The sequence below is a fragment of the Pristis pectinata genome, chromosome 12 (assembly GCF_009764475.1).
Source record: "Pristis pectinata isolate sPriPec2 chromosome 12, sPriPec2.1.pri, whole genome shotgun sequence".
Lineage (NCBI taxonomy): Eukaryota > Metazoa > Chordata > Chondrichthyes > Rhinopristiformes > Pristidae > Pristis > Pristis pectinata.
Window position 1 is genome coordinate 48,568,276 of NC_067416.1, and position 18,666 is coordinate 48,586,941.

The following is an 18,666-nucleotide window of genomic DNA, read 5'->3' on the forward strand; positions in this document are numbered from 1 at the left end:
GGAAAGAAATTCAAGATATTTGTAGTTTCTGAGCAGCACTGCTTACTGAATACATCTGCAAAACCTGTAACTCTGTGCCCTTGTCTCTCCTTCCTCCCACAGTTGACATCAATCTACATCCACAACCTTCAATCCACCACGATGGTGAATCCACATTATCAGAGTCCTCCCTCCAACCCAATCCTGGCACACTGAAACCTGCCTCTCCAACACAGTGGTGCAGCTGGCAGAGCCGCTTCCTCTCAGCGCCAGAGACCCCGGTTCAAATCCTGATCTCGGCTGCTGTCTGGATGAAATTTGCACGTTCTCCCTGCGACCGTGTGGGGGGTTTTCTCCGGGTGCTCCGGTTTAGTCCCATGTCCCAAAGATCTGCGGGTTGTTAGGTTAACTGTCCACTGTAAATTATAGATGAGTGGTAGATTCTGGGGGTAGGGGTTGAGGATGTGAGGAGATTATTTTTAAAAAGGGATTAATATAGGATTAGTGTAAAATGCGTCGTTGGTGGTGGTTGCGGGCTCGATTGACTTGTATCTATGCTTTTGAGTCTATTTCGTATATTGTTGTCATATTCGCTAATATTGCCTCCTGTCTGTGCTTGCGTTTCTGCAAAAAGCTTTCGGGACATTCCCATCATTAAAGAGACCAATATGCAAGCTGTTTCCACAACATGCGGTACATTATCCAAGACCTGGCCCGCACTTCGGGTCAATAACCCACCACCCCGGGGAGTCACGAACCCGCCTCCTTCTTACCTGCTGCACCCGCACAATGTCACCGCCTCTTCCGGACACGCATGCGCACCACATTCCGCCCGTAGAAGTGGCCCTACTGCGCTTGCGCCTCGAGCGCCCGCACAATTGATAGGAAACCTTCAAGTGCGCGGTGCATTCTGGGTAGATCGGCCGCCATTGCAGCATTCTGTGAAAAGTTGTTTCCTGTGATGTGGCTAAGTTTGGGGCCGCCGGTGGGATAGGCCGTAGAACGAAGTTAATTAACGAAGTTAATAAGTAAAATTAGAAATGCGGAAAAACGTTTTCAATGACGTGATGATGTTGTAACTGACCAGGTCGACGAACGTTTATTTTCTGACAGGAATTCAAGGACCATCATTCTGGAATCGGGTGAGTCTCTGACCAAAAGAGAGCCCGATAAGAGGCTGCAGGATCGAGGGGGAAACGGCTTCCAATAATCCACCAGAGGTGTGAAAACTCTGGTACCTGATCCCCCTTAGTATCTTAAACTCCACCAGAGCATCGACACCAGTTTCCCCCTTTAGCATACAAATCAATCCCACAGTCACTGAGGCCTATCTCCTAACTGCTAATAAACTAACCCAATAAATTGTGAGATTTATTTAAGTCGGACTGGAGAGCACTAATGACAATCCCTTCCAGTCGGATGCAAATAAATCCCACAGTTACTGGCACCCGTTTCCTTCCATCCGATATAAAACAATTAACTTATATATAAAAAAAAGTTGCATGCACTGAAAATCTGAAATAAAGGCAGACGTGGTTGAAAATATTCGGTGGGTCTGGCAGCATTTACCTACAGACAAAGATTTTCTGCTTTTACTTTTAATGTTTGATCTCTCAGAATCTATAATATCTCATGTTCAATTTCCTCTGCTTAGTCGTTTATGTGGTATAAGAAGCAAATTATTCTGAGCTCCTTATTTCTATCTCATCTAGACAGTGTAAGCTTCTGCCCTATGTACATCGGCCTTACTCACTCCTTTAACACTAGGATATCAATGCTTCCAAAATTATGAGTACAGGATCAATGGGAGGTGGTAACGCCACTAGTTACGTTCCGCCGTTCTGAATCTGTGGCCTCGACTCATCTTGCAATCTAAAACCCGTTCTTTTTTGATCACAGGATTCTTAATTTTATCAGCAGGTTTCCTGTCACGGAACATAAAGTTACGACAGGAGGATGCAACCGTTCAACAACAAAACACTGCAGATGTTTGAATTTTGACATAAAAACACAATGCTCAGCAGGTCACGCAGTATTGGTGGAGAGAAAAATAGTATGAAAGTTTCACGTATCAATGAAAGTTCTCGCCGCAGATGTTTGCCCAAGCTGCTGAATATTTCAAGCGTTTTCTGTTTCTATTTCAGGTGACTCTTTGAGGTTTGAAATAAATCGGGTATGTAAACGATATGGGGTTTTGGACAAGGAGGGAAGTCTGGACTCAGACATGCCTTGAGTATCTTGGCAAAACCTGCAGTGAATAACTCCTGTTCAGAGTTTGGAAGTACAAACCGGCATTCAAAATTCTCACGTCATCTGGCCAAGATAATTTGGTCAATGGAAGGATCAGGGGTCGCGATAACTAACAATGTGCTGGAGGAGCTCAGCGGGTCGAACAGCATCTACAGGGGAAAAGGAATTGTGGACGTTTCGGGTCAAAACCCTGCATCAGGATTCCTCCCACCCACCCTTTCCCTCCTCACCCTTCCCCACCCTTTCCCTCCTCACCCTTCCCCACCCTTCCCCCTCCTCACCCGTCCCCACCCTTCCCCCTCCTCACCCTTCCCCTCCTCTCCCCTCCCCACCCTTCCCAACCCCCCTCCCCACCCTTCCCCTCCCCTCCCCTCCCCACCCTTCCCCCTCCTCACCTTCCCCTCCTCTCCCCTCCCCACCCTTTCCCTCCTCACCCTTCCCCACCCTTCCCCCTCCTCACCCTTCCCACCCTTCCCCCTCCTCACTCTTCCCACCCTTCCCCCTCCTCACCCTTCCCCTCCTCTCCCCTCCCCACCCTTTCCCTCCTCATCCTTCCCCACCCTTCCCCCTCCCCACCCTTCCCCTCCCCTCCCCTCCCCACCCTTCCCCCTCCTCACCTTCCCCTCCTCTCCCCTCCCCACCCTTCCCCCTCCTCACCCTTCCCCCTCCCCACCCTTCCCCTCCCCACCCCACCCTTTCCCTCCTCACCCTTCCCCACCCTTCCCCCTCCTCACCCTTCCCCACCCTTCCCCCTCCTCACCCTTCCCCCTCCTCACCCTTCCCCTCCTCTCCCCCTGCTGGTCGATATTGTTCAACCCGCTGAGTTCATCCAGCAGATTGTTTGATGCCCCAGATTCCACCATCTGCCGTCTCCTGTGTGTTCATCATATATCTTTATTTGTCACATGTACATCGAAACACACAGTGAAATGCATCTTTTGCATAGAGTGCTCTGGGGGCAGCCCGCAAGTGTCACCACACTTCCGGCGCCAACATACCATGCCCACAACTTCCTAACCCGTACGTCTTTGGAACGTGGGAGGAAACCGGAGCACCTGGAGGAAACCCACGCAGACATGGGGAGAAGTACAAACTCCTTACAGACAGTGGCCAGAATTGAACCCGGGTCGCTGGCGCTGTAATAGCGTTACACTAATTTCTACACTACTGTGCCTGCCCATATCTCTGCGGCTGAGCAGGAGTAGGTCCGAAACATCCCCAATGAAATAGGTTAAGGATGCAGTTTCTCTTTGCAACGACCCCTCCTGTGATGATTGCAAAGAGAAACTGCATCCTTAACCTATTGTTGGTGGCCACCCATGTGCTGATGTGCTGATTCTTGTCTGGTCAGTTCAGCCCTTAGCTGAAAATTCGATACCTCTGCCCTGTCCGGCCACTGGGTCGTGGTGGGGGAGGAGTCATTGAGAGGTCAATGGTGGAAAGGGTGAGCAGCTTCAAGTTCCTGGGTGTAACATCTCAGAGGATCTGTCCTGGGCCCAACACATTAATGTAATCACAAAGAAGGCATGCCAGCTGCTCTACTTCATTAGCAGTTTGAGGAGATTTGGTATGTCACCAAAGGCTCTTACAAATTTCCATAGCTGTATGGTGGAGAGCATTCTGACTGGTTGCATCACTGCCTGACACGGAGGCTCCAATCTGCAGGATCAAAAGATGCTGCAGAGGGTTGTAGACTCAGCCACAACCCTCCCTGCCATCGAGGACATGTTCAAGAGGCGTTGCCTCAAGAAGGTGGCATCCATCATTAAGGACCCTCACTATCCGGGACATGCCCTTTTCTCGTTACTGCCATCAGGGAGGAGGTACACGATCCTGAAGATCCACATTCAACATTTCAGGAAGAGCTTGTTCCCCTCCTCCATCAGATTTCTGAACGGTCCGTGAACCCATGAACTCTACCTCGTTGTCATTCTCTTGCATTATTTTATTTATTTACTTTTTGGTAATATAGTAATTTTTTTATGTCTTGCACTGTACTGCTGCCGTAAAACAACAAATTTCACAACATATATCAGTGATAATAAATCTTATTCTGATTCTGGGACCATGACTCACTATGGTCTAGAATGCCCAAGAGATTATTGATACCACTACATCAAGACCTCGTCCCTTTAAACCTGAGCATTAGTGAGGACACCTCCAAGAAACTCACATTTGTTCCCCAAGTCATTGCCAACCCATTCAATGAAGCATGGCCTGTTCATGCATGGTTCAATGAGACTTGGCCTTGCACTTAACATCTGTGAAAGGAAGGTCCTCTCCCAACCTGACACCTGCCCCTCCTCCACATCACATGATCCTCCAACTATAGAAAAGAGACCGGAAAACATTGGCCACTTCCCATATCTCTGGTGTCACCTCTCAATGTTCCTGAAAGCACAAGAAGAAGAAATTGGCCAGGCAGCGCCAAGAGTCTCCTCTGCCTTGTGATAACACCATGGGCGATCTACCTCAACACCATTTTCTCACACAGACCTCAGATCCCCTGATTCCTCTACCACACACACTTCCTTCCATTTCAGTTTTGAAATGTCATCGACTGAGCCTCCACAGCTCAGTGAGTGGAGAATTCCAAACTTTCACCACCCTCCGAGTGAAGAAAGGTCTCCTGATTCCTGTCCTAAATTGCCTTCCTCTTATTTTGAGACTGTGATTCATAGTTCTAGATTCTACTCCCAGGGGAAACATGCTCTCCCTCCTCTCCCTCTCTATCCTGTCAAGCTCTCTCAGAATTTTCACGAGGGCACCTTTCATTCTTCCAGACCACAGAATAGTGGCCTAGCCTACTCTAATAATCCTCAGAACTGGAAGAAACATGTCATGTGCAATTCAGAATCAGATTTATTATCACTGACATATGACATGAAATTTGTTGTTTTGCAACAGCAGTAGAATGCAAAGACAAAATCTATAAACTACAAAACTAAATAAATAATGCAAAAAAAAGGAATAATGAGGTAGTGTTCATGGATTGTTCAGAAACCTGATGGCAGAAGGGAAGAAGCTGTTCCTGAAACATTGAGCATGGGTCTTCAGGCTCCTGTACCTCCTCCCTGATGGTAGTAATGAGAAGAGGGGGTGTCCCAGATGATGAGGATCCTTAATGATAAATGCCACCTTCTTGAGGCAATTCCTCTTGAAGATGTTCTCCATGGTGCTCCAAAGCCAAGTGAAGAACCAGTGAGATTGCATCCACTGTAGACCTGTTGTAGTGGTGGGTAAATTGCAGCAGGTCCAGGTCCTTGCTCAGGCAGGAGTTAATTCTAGCCATGACCAACGTCACAAAGCACTTCATTACAGTAGATGTGAGTGCTAATGGGTGATGGTCACTGAGGCAGCTCACCCTGCTCTTCTTGGGCACTGGTATGATTGATGCCCTTTTGAAGCAGGTGGGAAACCCGACTGCATCAGTGAGAGGCTGAAGATGTCCTTGAACACTCCAGCTAGTTGGTCAGCACAGATTTTCAGTACCCTGCCAGGTACACCGTCGGGGCCTGACACCTTGCGAGGGTTCACCCTCTTGAAGGATGTTCTGATGTCAGCTTCCAAGACAGAGATCACAGGGTCGCCAAATGCTGTGGCAATTCACACAGGTGTAGTGTTATTCTCCCTTTCAAAGCATGCATAAAAGGCATTGAGCTCATCGGGGAGTAAAGCTTCACTGTCATTTATGCTGTTAGGTTTCGCCTTGTAGGAAGTAATGGCATGCAAATCCTGCCACAGGTGTCGTGCATCCAATAGTGTCTCTAACTTCACTCGGAATTGCCTTCTCACTCTCACGATGGCCTTCCGTAGGCCGTACCTGGACATCTTGTAGGCTCTGGATCACTGGTTTTGAACGCCACAGATATAGCCCTCAGCAGACTGCGAATATCCTGGTTCATCCAGGGCTTCTGGTTTAGGAAGACTCAGTATGTTTTCGAAGGCACACACTCATCCACGCAGGTCTTGATGAAGTTGGTGATGGCTGTGGCATATTCATTTAGATCCAATGTGGCTAGGCACAGTTCAAACACCATCTGCAAATTCACAGATGACACCACTGTTGTTGGCAGAATCTCAGATGGTGACAAGAAGACGTAAAGGAGATAGATCGGCTGGTTGAGTGTGTTGCAACAACAACCTTGCACTCAGTGTCAGCAAGACCAAGAAATTGATTGTGGACTTCAGGAAGGGGAAGTCAGGAGAACACACATCAGTCCTAATTGAGGGGTCAGCGGTGGAAAGGGTGAGCAGCTTCAAGTTCCTGGGTGTCAACATCTCAGAGGATCTATCCTGGGCCCAACTGATGCAATCATGAAGAAGGCATGCCAGCAGCTCTGCTTCATTAGTAGTTTGAGGAGATTTGGTATGTCACCAAAGACGCTTGCAAATTTCTATAGATGTATGGTGGAGAGCATTCTGATTGGTATCATCACCACCTGGTATGGAGGCTCCAATGTGCAGGATCAAAAGAGGCGGCAGAGGGTTGTAGACTCAGCCAGCTCCATCGCGGGCACAACCCTCCCCACCATCGAGGACACCTTCAAGAGGCGGTGCCTCAAGAAGGCGGCATCCATCATTAAGGACCCGCACCATCCAGGACACACACTCTTCTCATTACTACCATCAGGGACGAGGTACAGGTACACTCAACTTTTCAGGAACAGCTTCTTCTCCTCCGCCATCAGGTTTCTGAAAGATCCATGAACTCTACCTCATTATTTCTCTTTTGCACTATTTTATTTATTTATTGGTAACTTATAGTAATTTTTATGTCTTGCACTGTACTGCTGCTGCAAGACAACAAATTCCACGACATATGTCAGTGATAATAAACCTGATTCCGATTCTGGTGGGGAGCATTGTGTCTGTGATGGAGCTGGGTGAATCTATAACCCTCTGCAGCCTCTTGTGATCCTGTGCTTTGGAGGCTCCACCAGGCTGTGATACAACCAGTCAGGATGCTCTCCACTGGACATCTAAATAAATTTGTAAGATCCTTTGGTGATATACCAATTCTCCTCAAACTCCTAATGAAGTAGAGCCACTGGCATGCTTCTTTGTGATTGCAATTCCCAGGGACCACTTGCAAAGGCAAAGACACTCATTCAAATTAGTTCAAGGACCCTCCACCCAGTTTCCCTCTGGCTTTTGTACTGGCCCAGAGCTCATGGCAACCACCAGATTTTGACATACGACAATGCCAGGTATCACAAATCTGACTGCTTCACCCAATGAGAATATTTTAAAAAGCTTCTGCAGAAAACAAAATGTTCCTAATGTACGTCGGGATATCTTGGTGATGCTTTTACCCAGATTTCTCTGGGATCTCCAGCTTTATTAGATTTTAACAAATTCCAGTATCACTACCAATCTCCAAACGACTCCACCTTTTCTCTCTGTATCTGTACAAGCGACAAGTGTGCAGGCCTCAGGATGGACCTGAGGGAGTGTCAGGCAATGAGGAAGAAATGGTGAGCGATCAGAGAAGAACAAAAGGAATATCTGGCACAGGGAGGAGGGAAGGAACTATTATGCACTAAAAGGCATCCTAATTTAAGGCAATAGTGGATGGTAATAAATTATGTAAATACAGAGGTTCAATGTACACATGGAGGTCTTTACACAAAAGCCTGGAAGATCTTTAATTGGAAAAGTCAGGATTATGACCAATTGTTACTGTCCTGAACAAAACATGGGCAGCATGAACAGCTGGTTCTATCGGCATGAATATTGAATTCTCCCACTTTAGGTAATCCCCCCACCACCACCACCAGGCTTCTTCTCTTCTTCACTTTCCTAGTCTCTTTTTTTCTACCTTTTTTCCCGCTCTCTCCTTACCTTTGACCCATCCCCCGGTGGATCTGCTCTCCCCTCCTCCCCCACACCTGCCTATCACTACCTCTTACCTGCATCTACCTATCAGCACCCTGTGCCCACCCCGCCTCCCCTCTTTTGTCCACCTATCACTGCTCTGCTTTTCCCTCCTATATATCGGGCTTCCCCTTTTCCTATCTTCAGTCCTGAAGAAGGGTCCTGACCCAAAACGTTGACCGCCTGCTTTTCTCCACAGATGCTGCCTGGCCTGCTGAGTCCCTCCAGCATCATCGTGTTTTTCATCTAGATTCCAGCATCTGCAGTTAGAGATCTGCTGGCAGCTAACATCTCTAGGAACAGATGTTAGCTGCCAGCACGCCTCCTGAGATAGGTACAGAAAGATTCAGGAAAGGGCAGAATCAGAGGAGGTGTGAGAAGGCTGGAAATTGTGGGAAAAGAAATTTGAGTTCTTTATGAGTATTAATATTCAGGAAGCAGCACCAATGCAGTTATCAACATAACTGGAAAAAAACTGAGTTACTGAACCAAGTAGGAAATAAAAGAGAGCAGAGTTTGAAGACAAAGACACTGCTTGGAGATTCTCTGAAAGAAGAAACTGGTCACCTTTAAAACACCTGAACGTGAAGGGTAACCTTTACAAGCCCAGCATCTCCTACAGCTACCTTGACAATACTTCCTCCCACCCTGCCTCCTGGCAGGACTCCATTCCATTCCCACAGTTCCTCTGTCTCCAGAGCATTTGCCCTGATGATGAGACATTCCGCAGAAATACGTTCCTTCTTGAGCTGTGCTTCCCCTCTACCAACAGTGGACAGAGTCCTTAACCTCATCTCTCTCTTTCCTGCACTTTGGCTCCCACTCTCTCTCCCAGACAGAGCAAGAGCAGACTCCCCCTCCGGTCCTTACCTTCCGCTCCACCAGCCTCCACAATCCAATAGGATTCCACAACGAGCCACATATTCCCCTCCATTCGCAACATTTAAGGGATCTCTTCCTTCATGACTCCCAGGTCCGCTTTTCCCTCCCCACCCACTACAGCATGTCGTACGGCACTTCTCCATGAAACAACAGGATATGTAACACCGGTCCTTTCACCTCTACCCTTCCCACTATCCGGAGATCCGGACAGTCCTTCTGGCTGTAGCAGCGATTCATGGGCACTTCCAATCTAGTGCACAGTGCTCACAATGTGGCTTCTTCTACACCAGCGAATGCAAACACAGGTTGGGTGATCCCTTTGTTTGGCATCCGTGCTCAGTCCATAGGAGGGACCCTGAGCTTCTGGTTGCCTTGCACTTTAATTCGCCATCTGTAGTATGAAAGGCCAGGGGTCAGATAACAGTGACAACACTACTGACCCTCACGGTCGGATGACAACATTGCCTATCAGGTCGGAAGCTATACCACTACCAATCAAGGGTCAGGGTCCGGCTCCGCCCCTACCATTAAAGAGCACACCTAAGGATTGGCTTGTAACCCACCTTTGTTCTTGACCCGGAATCATTGGCTTGTTTGAATTACCTGAGCGGGCTCCACCCAGCTACAGCCCTATAAAAGATGGTACACGTGGGCAACTCTCTTTTCCGATCGCTGCCGGGGTTGAGACCACAGGTGACAGGGTGCACTTCCACAGGGGTCTAGGAGCATCCTGAGTAGATTCCCAGTAGCATAGAGCCATTGTTTGTCCCGAATCAGGGGGTCCAGACAACATATTTGTTTGTTCCCTGATCATTTGTACTAGTTCATTGTGTTTGTGAGTGAGCGTGTGTGCACTTCACCCCTGTGTGACACCCCCCACGTTTCGTGATCACCCTAGTGCGAGTGTGTATTTGTTCCTTCACATTCTGTTCCCGCGTCGGTCTTTGTGAATAAAGTCCTCCTTTTAAAGTACAAAGACTGTGTGTCCAGATACCTTCATCTTTAAGATACCAAAAGAACCTTTCTCATAACACCATCCCATTCCCACTCCATGGCCTCCTGAACTGCCACAATATGGCCCAGCACAAGCTCAAGGAACAATGCCTCATCTTCCATCTGGGCACATTGCAGCCTTCTGTGGTCAATATCCAATTCTCCAACTTCAGGTCATTTGCTCTTTTTGTCTCTGAATCAGAACTGGCCACTTCTGCCTGTCATCATTTTGACTCAATTTTTCTGATTCTCATAGAGTTATACAGCGCAGAACTAGGCTCCGGCCCAACTCGGCCATGCCTACCAGGGTGTCTTCCTGTTCATTTAGTCTGAACTGCTGCACACGCCCCACGGCCTCGCCATTTACAACAGATTACACAGACAAGATGCTTAATGTGATTGTAATTGCTCCCTTAAACCCATTTTGACTCATCCTATAACAGATATTCCCTTTGTTCTGGAGAAACACACACAAAATGCTGGAGGAACTCAGCAAGTCAGGCAGCATCCATGGAGGGAAATAAACTGTCGACATTTCGGGCCAAGACCCTTCATCAGGACTGGAAAGGAAGAGGATGGAAGCCAGGATAAGAAGATGTGGTGCTGTTCCTCAATGTTGCACTGAGCATTGTGGTAGGAGGCCGAAGACAACTTTTCTTTCAAAAAACTGCAAGTGCTGGAAACCTGAAATGAAAGCAGAAAATGCTTGAAAATCTCAGCAGGTCAGGCAGCATCTGTGGAGAGCGAAACAGTCAATGTTTCAGGTCTGTTTATTTCCCTCCATAGATGCTGCCTGACCTGCTGAGTTCCTCCAGCATTTTGTGGGTGTTGCTGGAGATTCCAGCACCTGCAGAATCTCTTGTGTGTTCCCTTTTGTTCTGAGCATACTCCAGCCCAACCTTTTCCCCCACACTTCTGCTACTGAAAACTTTTCTCTCTTCCTCAGTTCTGATGGTCTCCAACCTGAAATCTGAAACATTAACTGTTCCTCTTTCCACCAGTGCTGCCTGACCTGCTGAGCGTTCCCAGCATTTTCTGCTTTTATTCCAGATTTCCAGCATCTGTAGTTTTTTTTAATTTTATTTTCCTGGTGGCCTTTAAACTTGTGTTCAATATCCCAGTGCCTTTTTACCAGAACGTTCGGGAGAGCAGTGTTTAAAAGCAGAGACACTGCTTGGAGATTACCAATTGATAACGGTGCAGGAGGTATAGTAATGGATGATAGAGAGATGGCAGAGGAATTGAATGAATATTTTGCATCGGTCTTCACTGTGGAGGACATCAGCAATGTGCTGGTTAGTCAGGAGTCTCACGAAATGGAACTGAGTTCAGTTAAGATTACTAGGGAGAAGGTGCTAGGAAAACTGAATGAGCTAAAGACTAATAAGTCTCCCGGACCGGATGAGGTGCATCCCTGGGTTCTGAAGGAGGTGGCTTTAGAGATAGCGGAGGCATTGGTGATAATTTTCCAGGAATCGATAGATTCCAGCATGGTTCCGGAGGACTGGAGGGTCACAAATGTAGTTCCATTGTATAAGAAAGGTGGGAGGCAGCATAAAGGAAATTACAGACCTATTAGTCTGACGTCAGTGGTGGGAAAATTATTGGAATCTTCAAGGATGGGGTTACGGAATACCTAGAGGCGCAAGGTAAGATAGGTCCTAGCCAACATGGTTTTGTGAAAGGAAGATCCTGCCTGACCAACCTATTGGAGTTGTTTGAAGAAATCACAGGTAGGGTGGATAAGGGAGAGGTGGCAGATGTTGTGTATTTAGACTTTCAAAAGGCCTTTGATAAGGTGCCGCACAAGAGACTGATTAATAAGATGAGAGGTCATAGAATTATGGGTAGGATAGCAGAATGGGTGGAGCGTTGGCTGGTTGGCAGGAAGCAAAGAGTGGAAATAAAAGGATCTCGTTCCGGTTGGTTACCGGTTACTAGTGGTGTGCCGCAGGGGTCGGTGTTGGGACCGCTCCTTTTTACCTTGTACATCAACGATTTGGATAATGGAATAAATGGTTTTGTGGCTAAGTTTGCGGATGACACCAAGATAGGTGGCGGAGTAGGGAGTATTGAGGAGATAGGAAGGTTGCAGAGGGACCTAGACAGTTTAGGAGAATGGGCAAGGAAATGGCAGATGAGATTCAATGTTGAGAAATATGCAGTTGTACACTTTAGAAGCAGAAATAAGCGGGCAGATTATTATCTAGAAGGAGAGAAAATTCAAAGTACAGAAGTACAAAGGGACTTGGGGGTACTCGTGCAGGATACCTTAAAGGTTAACCACCAGGTTGGATCGGTGGTAAAGAAAGCGAATGCTATGTTGGCATTCATTTCGAGAGGTATAGTGTATAAAAGTAAGGAAGTGTTGATGAGGCTCTACGGGGCACTAGTGAGGCCTCATTTGGAATATTGTGCGCAGTTTTAGGCCCCACATCTTAGGAAGGATGTGCTGACGTTGGAGAGGGTTCAGAGGAGATTTACGAGGATGATTCCAGGAATGAAAGGGCTTACGTATGATGAGCGTTTGTCGGCTCTTGGACTGTACTCACTAGAGTACAGAAGAATGAGAGGGGACCTCATAGCGACATTTAAAATGTTGATAGCAAAGGACAGAGTAGATGTGGCTAGGCTGTTTCCCTTGGTGGGTGAGTCCAGGACCAGAGGACACAATCTTAGAATTAGAGGGTACAGTTTCAAAACAGAGATGAGGAGAAATTTCTTTAGCCAGAGGGTGGTGAATTTGTGGAACTCCTTGCCACGTACAGCAGTGGAGGCCAGATCAGTGGGGGCGTTCAAGGAGGAGATAGATGGATATCTAAATAGTCAGGGTATCAAGGGATATGGGGATAAGGCCAGAAATTGGGATTAGAATAGGTTTTTTTTCTTCTCCCCATTCCCCATTTCTTTTTCCTTGGAGCAGACTCGATGGGCTGAATGGCCTGCTTCTGCTCCCTTGTCTTGTGAAGAAACTGCTCATCTTTAACACATGCGCAAAGCAAATTTGAAATTTCCAGCAAACTGATTGAAAGTTATTGAAGAAAGTATCAAGAAATTCTCAAAAGTTGAGGTTTATTTTAGCACTAAAGGAGTTTGATCACATTCTTTCTTCTACGTAATGGAGCAGTATTTGTACTTGTGGTATGTTTGTCTAAGGTAATGCTGTTTGGATACAGAAAAACATTTAATTGACATTTATCCAGAATATTAAATTCCAGCCATTTATAAAGGCCAACTGACATCCACAGAATAGAGTCCCAGCCATTAGAATGAATTCAGTCCTGGATGTCACTCAAAGCAGCAACAATAACAGCAAAATCTTACACCAATCCCTACACATGTACCCGCTGATGTGTCAGTAGATTGGATGACTGAGTGAATCCCCTCCCACACACAGTGCAAGTGAATGGCCTCTCCCCAGTGTGAACGCGCTGGTGGGTCTTCAGGTTGGACGAGCGAGCAAACGTCTTCACACAGTGAGGACATCTGAACGGCCTCTCCTCAGTGTGAACTCGCTGGTGCGTCAAGAGGTGGAAGGACTGGGAAAATCCCTTCCCACATGCAGAGCAGGTGAACGGCTTCTCCCCTGTGTGAACCCGCTGATGTGTCAGCAGGTTAGAAGACTGAGTGAATCCCTTCCCACAAATGTAGCAGATGAATGGTCTCTCCCCAGTGTGAACCCGCTGGTGTTTCAGCAGGTTCGATGAACGCGTGAACGTCTTTGCACAATGGGAGCAGCTGAACGGCCTTTCCCCAGTGTGAACCCGCTGGTGGGTGAGTAGGTGGGAAGACTGACCGAATCCCTTTCCACAATCCGAGCAAATAAATGGTCTCTCCCCAGTGTGAATTTGCTGATGTTTCATCAAATTGGATGATTCTTTGAAAGTCTTCCCACACTGGGAGCAACTGAACGGCCTCTCCCCGGTGTGGCTACGCTGATGTATTTCCAGCTGGGATGGGTAATTGAATCCCTTCCCACAGTAGTCACATTTACACAGTTTTTCCAGGGTGCGGGTGTCTTTGTCTCCCTCCAGGATCTGATGAAACTTAGTCTGCACTATCTATGTGAGAACGTGAATAGTTCAATCCTGTCTCCGTGTAACTGGGGTCTGTGGTCAGTGCACCAGGTCACTTTGCAGTGAACATCTTCAACTGTTTGAACTCTTATCCCTCGGACAGGGCAGAGAAGCATCTGTTCATCGGCAATCAAAGCGCGATGATATTCAGGTTATGGGCAATCTCAGCTTCCCCCTCTGTAAATCCTCTTCCAATGTCCTGTAACAGGAGTTCAGAAACGTCATCACCGTAAACTATGGGAAGAAATCCAACAGGCAATTCCTGTTGCTAGATCATTGACCTGAAACGTTAACTCTCTCCACAGATCCCGGCTGATCTGAAAAACATTTCCAGCACTTTGGTTCACTTTGCTCTGCTTGCCCCAAAGACGCAAATCCCAGTCCTTCCTCAAAGCCGACCCTCCCCTGCTCTCCCATTGCGCCAAGGGAATGTCAATCAAACACCGGCCTCCCCGCCTGCGCCCGCCCACGCCACCGACACGACTGCGCATGTGCACTAGGTATCGCCGCCGCCCCGCCCCCTCGGTAAATAGCAGCCGATGAGGCCGCGCACAGGACAGAAAACGCGAAACGTTTAGGCTGCTACTCGAGGCTTGAGACTTGCACCGTCTGTTTATTTAAAACAAAAGCTCCCAGTCAACTCACACATTCCATTGCTCTCCTGCCACCTCCTGACAAGCCCCTTCCACATCACGCCATCGCTGCCGCTCGCAATGAGCATGCGCAGAGCGCCAGTGTCCTCGGCCCCCATGCTCTTTGATAGAGCGTATTCTGCTGCGCGGGGAACTCCGGGTAAGTATTCCGCCATTGAATGGCTGGGTTGGGAAACCATAGATTCCATACAGCACAAAACAGGTTCATCGAGTCACACGGTACGGAAGCAGGCCCTGCAGCCCAACTCGTCTATGCCGACCAAGCTGACAAATCTACACTCAGTCCACTTGCCGGCGTTTGACTCATATCAATTTAAACCTTAAGCAACAAAAAAACAAGCTGCCGGAGAAACTCAGCGGTTCTGCCAGCAGCTGTAAAGGTAAATGGACAGTCGACGTTTGGAGTCGAGACCCTTCGAGATGTCGACTATCCATTTCCCTCTACAGATGCTGCTTGACCGGCTGAGTACTTCCAGCAGCTTGTTTTTGCTCCATATTCGACCATTTGCAGTCTCTTGTGTCTCCTAAACCTTTATTATCCATGTACCTGTCCATATGTTCAAGTTCATAGTTATGGGCACACATACCCAGGATATAAATGCTATGAAAATTCGCTTTTTACAGCAGCAGCACAGTACATTACAAACATGATGAACATAAATTACATAAACTTAACATAAATTATGCATAGCTTACACAACACATTAAAAATAAACATAACAGTGCAAGTTGAGGGAAATATAGTCCGAGATAAAATTAGGGTTTTTCAGGCCAGTTCAAGAATTGGCATTGTATTGGTATTGGTTTATTATTGTCACGTACCGAGGTACAGTGAAAAACTTGTCTTACAAACCAATCTTACAGGTCAATTCATTACACAGTGCAGTTACATTGAGTTAGTACAGAGTGCATTGAGGTTGTACAGGTAAAAACAATAACAGTACAGAGTAAAGTGTCACAGCTACAGAGAAAGTGCAGTGCAATAAAGTGCAAGGTCACAACAAGGTAGATCGTGAGGTCATGAGGTCATAGGTCATAGTCCATCTCATTGTATAAGCGAACTGTTCAATAGTCTTATCACTGTGGGGTAGAAGCTGTCCTTAAGTCTGGTGGTACATGCCCTCAGGCTCCTGTATCTTCTACCTGATGGAAGAGTAGAGAAGAGAGAATGTCCTGGGTGGGTGGGGTCTTTGATTATGCTGGCTGCTACACCAAGACAACGAGAGGTAAAGACAAGAGTCCAAGGAGGGGACACTGGTGTCCATAATGCACTGGACTGGGTCCACAGCTCTCTGCAGCTTCTTGCGGTCTTGGGCAGAGCAGTTGCCATACCAAGCCATGATACATCCTGATAGGATGCTTTCTATGGTGCATTGGTAAAAGTTGGTGAGAGTCAAAGGGGACAAACCAAATTTCTTTAGCCTCCTGAGGAAGTAGAGGCACTGGTGAGCTTTCTTGGCCACGGCATCCACGTGGTTTGTCCAGGACAGGTTGTCCAGGACAGGACCTGATGGCAGTGGGGAAGAAGCTGTTGTTCAGCTTTGAGGTAGGTCTTCAGGCACCTGAAACTCCTTGCCTGATGGTAGCCATGAGAAGAGGGTATAGCCCAGACGGTGAGTGCCCTTAATGATGGATGTGGCCTTCCTGAGACATCACCTCTTGCAGATGTCCTTGATGGTGGGGAGAGCTGTATCCGTGATGGAACTGGCTGAGTCCACTTCCATCTGTAGCCTCTTGTGTTCCCGTGCATTGGACCTTCCAATAACAGGCCGTGATGCAATATGTTCAACAATGTCTTTTAAACCTGCTTCTACCACCTCCTCTGGTAGCTTATTCCATATGCCCTCTTTATGTGAAAAAATTTATCCATTTAAATCTTTTCTTTAAATCTTTCCCCTCTCACCTTAAACCAATGCCCTCTAGTTTTAGACTGCCCTACTCTGGGGGGAGAAAATACTCCATCGACCTTATTTATGCCCCTCATAATTTTTTATAAACTTCTATAAGGTCACCCCTCAGCTTCCTTTGCTCCAGTCTCTGCCTATCCAATCACTCCTTATGACTCAAATCCTGTGAATTTTTTCTGCACACTCGATCCAGCTCCACCCCATCTCAGATCATCTGCTGCAAAACTCTTCTTCATGCTTGTATTGGTTTATTATTGTCACGTACTGAGGTACAGTGAAAAACTTGCATACCACTCGTGTAGATCAATTCATTACACAGTGCATTGAGGTAGTACAGGGTAAAAATAATAACAGAATACAGAGTAAAGTGTCACAGCTATAGGGAAGTGCATTGCAGGTAGACAATTAGGTGCAAGGTCATAATAAGGTAGATTGATGTCGGAATCCACCTCATCGTATAAGGGAACCATTCAATAGTCTTATCACAATGGGGTAGATGCTGTCCTTGAGCCTGGTGGTACGTGCCCTCAGTCTCCTGTATCTTCTGCCTGCTGGGAGAGGAGAGAAGAGAGAATGACCTGGATGGGTGGGGTCTTTGATTATGCTGGCTGCTTCACCAAGGCAGCAAGAGGTATAGACTAGAGTCCATGGAGAGGAGGCTGGTTTCTGTGATGTGCTGGGCTGTGTCCACAACTCTCTGCAGTTGCTTGCGGTCCTGGGCAGAGCAGTTGCCATACCAAGCCGTGATGCGTCCGGATAGGATGCTTTCTGTGCTGCGTCAATAAAAGTTGGTGAGGGTTGGCAGGGTTTTGCCAAATTTCTTTAGCCTCCTGAGGAAGTAGAGGCACTGGTGAGCTTCCTTGGCCATGGCATCCGTGTCGTCGGACCAGGACAGGCTATTGGTGATGTTCACTCCCAGGAACTTGAAGCTCTCAACCCTGTCGACCTCAGCACCATTGATGTAGACAGGAGCATGTGCACTGCCCCCTTCCCTGAAGTCAATGACCAGTTCTTTTGTTTTGATTACATTGAGGGAAAGGTCGTTGTCATGACACCATGTCACTGAGCTCTTGGTTAGCATAACGCTATTACAGCACCAGCAACCTGGGTTCAATTCCCGCCGCTGTCTGTAAGGAGTTTGTATGTTCTCCATGTGTGGCTGCGTGGGTTTCCTCCGGGTGCTCCGGTTTCCTCCCACATTCCAAAGACGTACAGGTTAGGAGCTGTGGGTATGCCATATTGGCGCCGGAAGCGTGGCGACACTTGGCGGGCTTCCCCCAGCACATTCTCAGTAATGCAAAAAAATGCATTTCATTGTGTGTTTCGACGTACATGTGACTAATAAATATCTTATCTCCTTCCTGTACTCTGACGAATTGACTATTCCAACGCACCCTAAACCAACTACCTTCATTCAAGATCACACAAAGCTCTCCAGCTTATGTCCTGACTCACATCTTCTTAGTTATCTACCATCCACATTCTTGCTGGTTCACAATGACTCCCAGTTAAGCAGTTTAATCTTATGCTTTCAGGACATAGAGGAAGACCACTTGGCTTCTAGGTGAGTAATCACTGTCCAATTCCCCTCTTTTTATTTCTCTGTATCCCTGCAATTTATTTTCTCTCACACATGTCCAACACCTCCCCTTTGATTTTATTTTCCATTAATCTACATTAATGGTTAATTCACACTGATTATTAATCTACCTGAACAACTTTGGCTTGTGGGAGGAAATTGGAACACCCAGGGAAAACTCACCCACCTCAGAGAGAATGTGCAAACTCCACACACTGCACTCAATTTAAGAATTGAATTTGGGTCCATGGAGCTGTTTCAAACTCCAGCAAGGGTTTGTCCCTCTATATTTTTATTTCCACCAGCCCCAAAACCCTCTGCTATACTTGTGCTCCTCCAATTCCAGCCTCCTAATCATCTGTACATTGCTTCTCAATTAGCTGTTGTGATTTCAGGTGCAAGTCCCTCCTTAGGAACACTGCTTAAAAGTTCCATGCTTTTGGGCAGCTAACCTTCTTGTTTTAAAATAT

General features: G+C 47.2%; 1 protein-coding gene across 1 annotated transcript in view; it reads right to left on the reverse strand.

The window, feature by feature from the left end:
• Positions 1–14,865, reverse strand: part of LOC127576388 (zinc finger protein 271-like) — a 35,173-nt gene extending 20,308 nt beyond the window's left edge. The window contains exons 1-2 of the mRNA XM_052026905.1: positions 14,734–14,865; positions 13,326–14,042 (exon numbers count right to left, since the gene is read on the reverse strand). Of these exons, the coding sequence (XP_051882865.1) occupies positions 13,326–14,042; positions 14,734–14,865 (849 nt within the window). The remainder of the gene's footprint in view (positions 1–13,325; positions 14,043–14,733) is intronic.
• Positions 14,866–18,666: the final 3,801 nt, after the last annotated feature.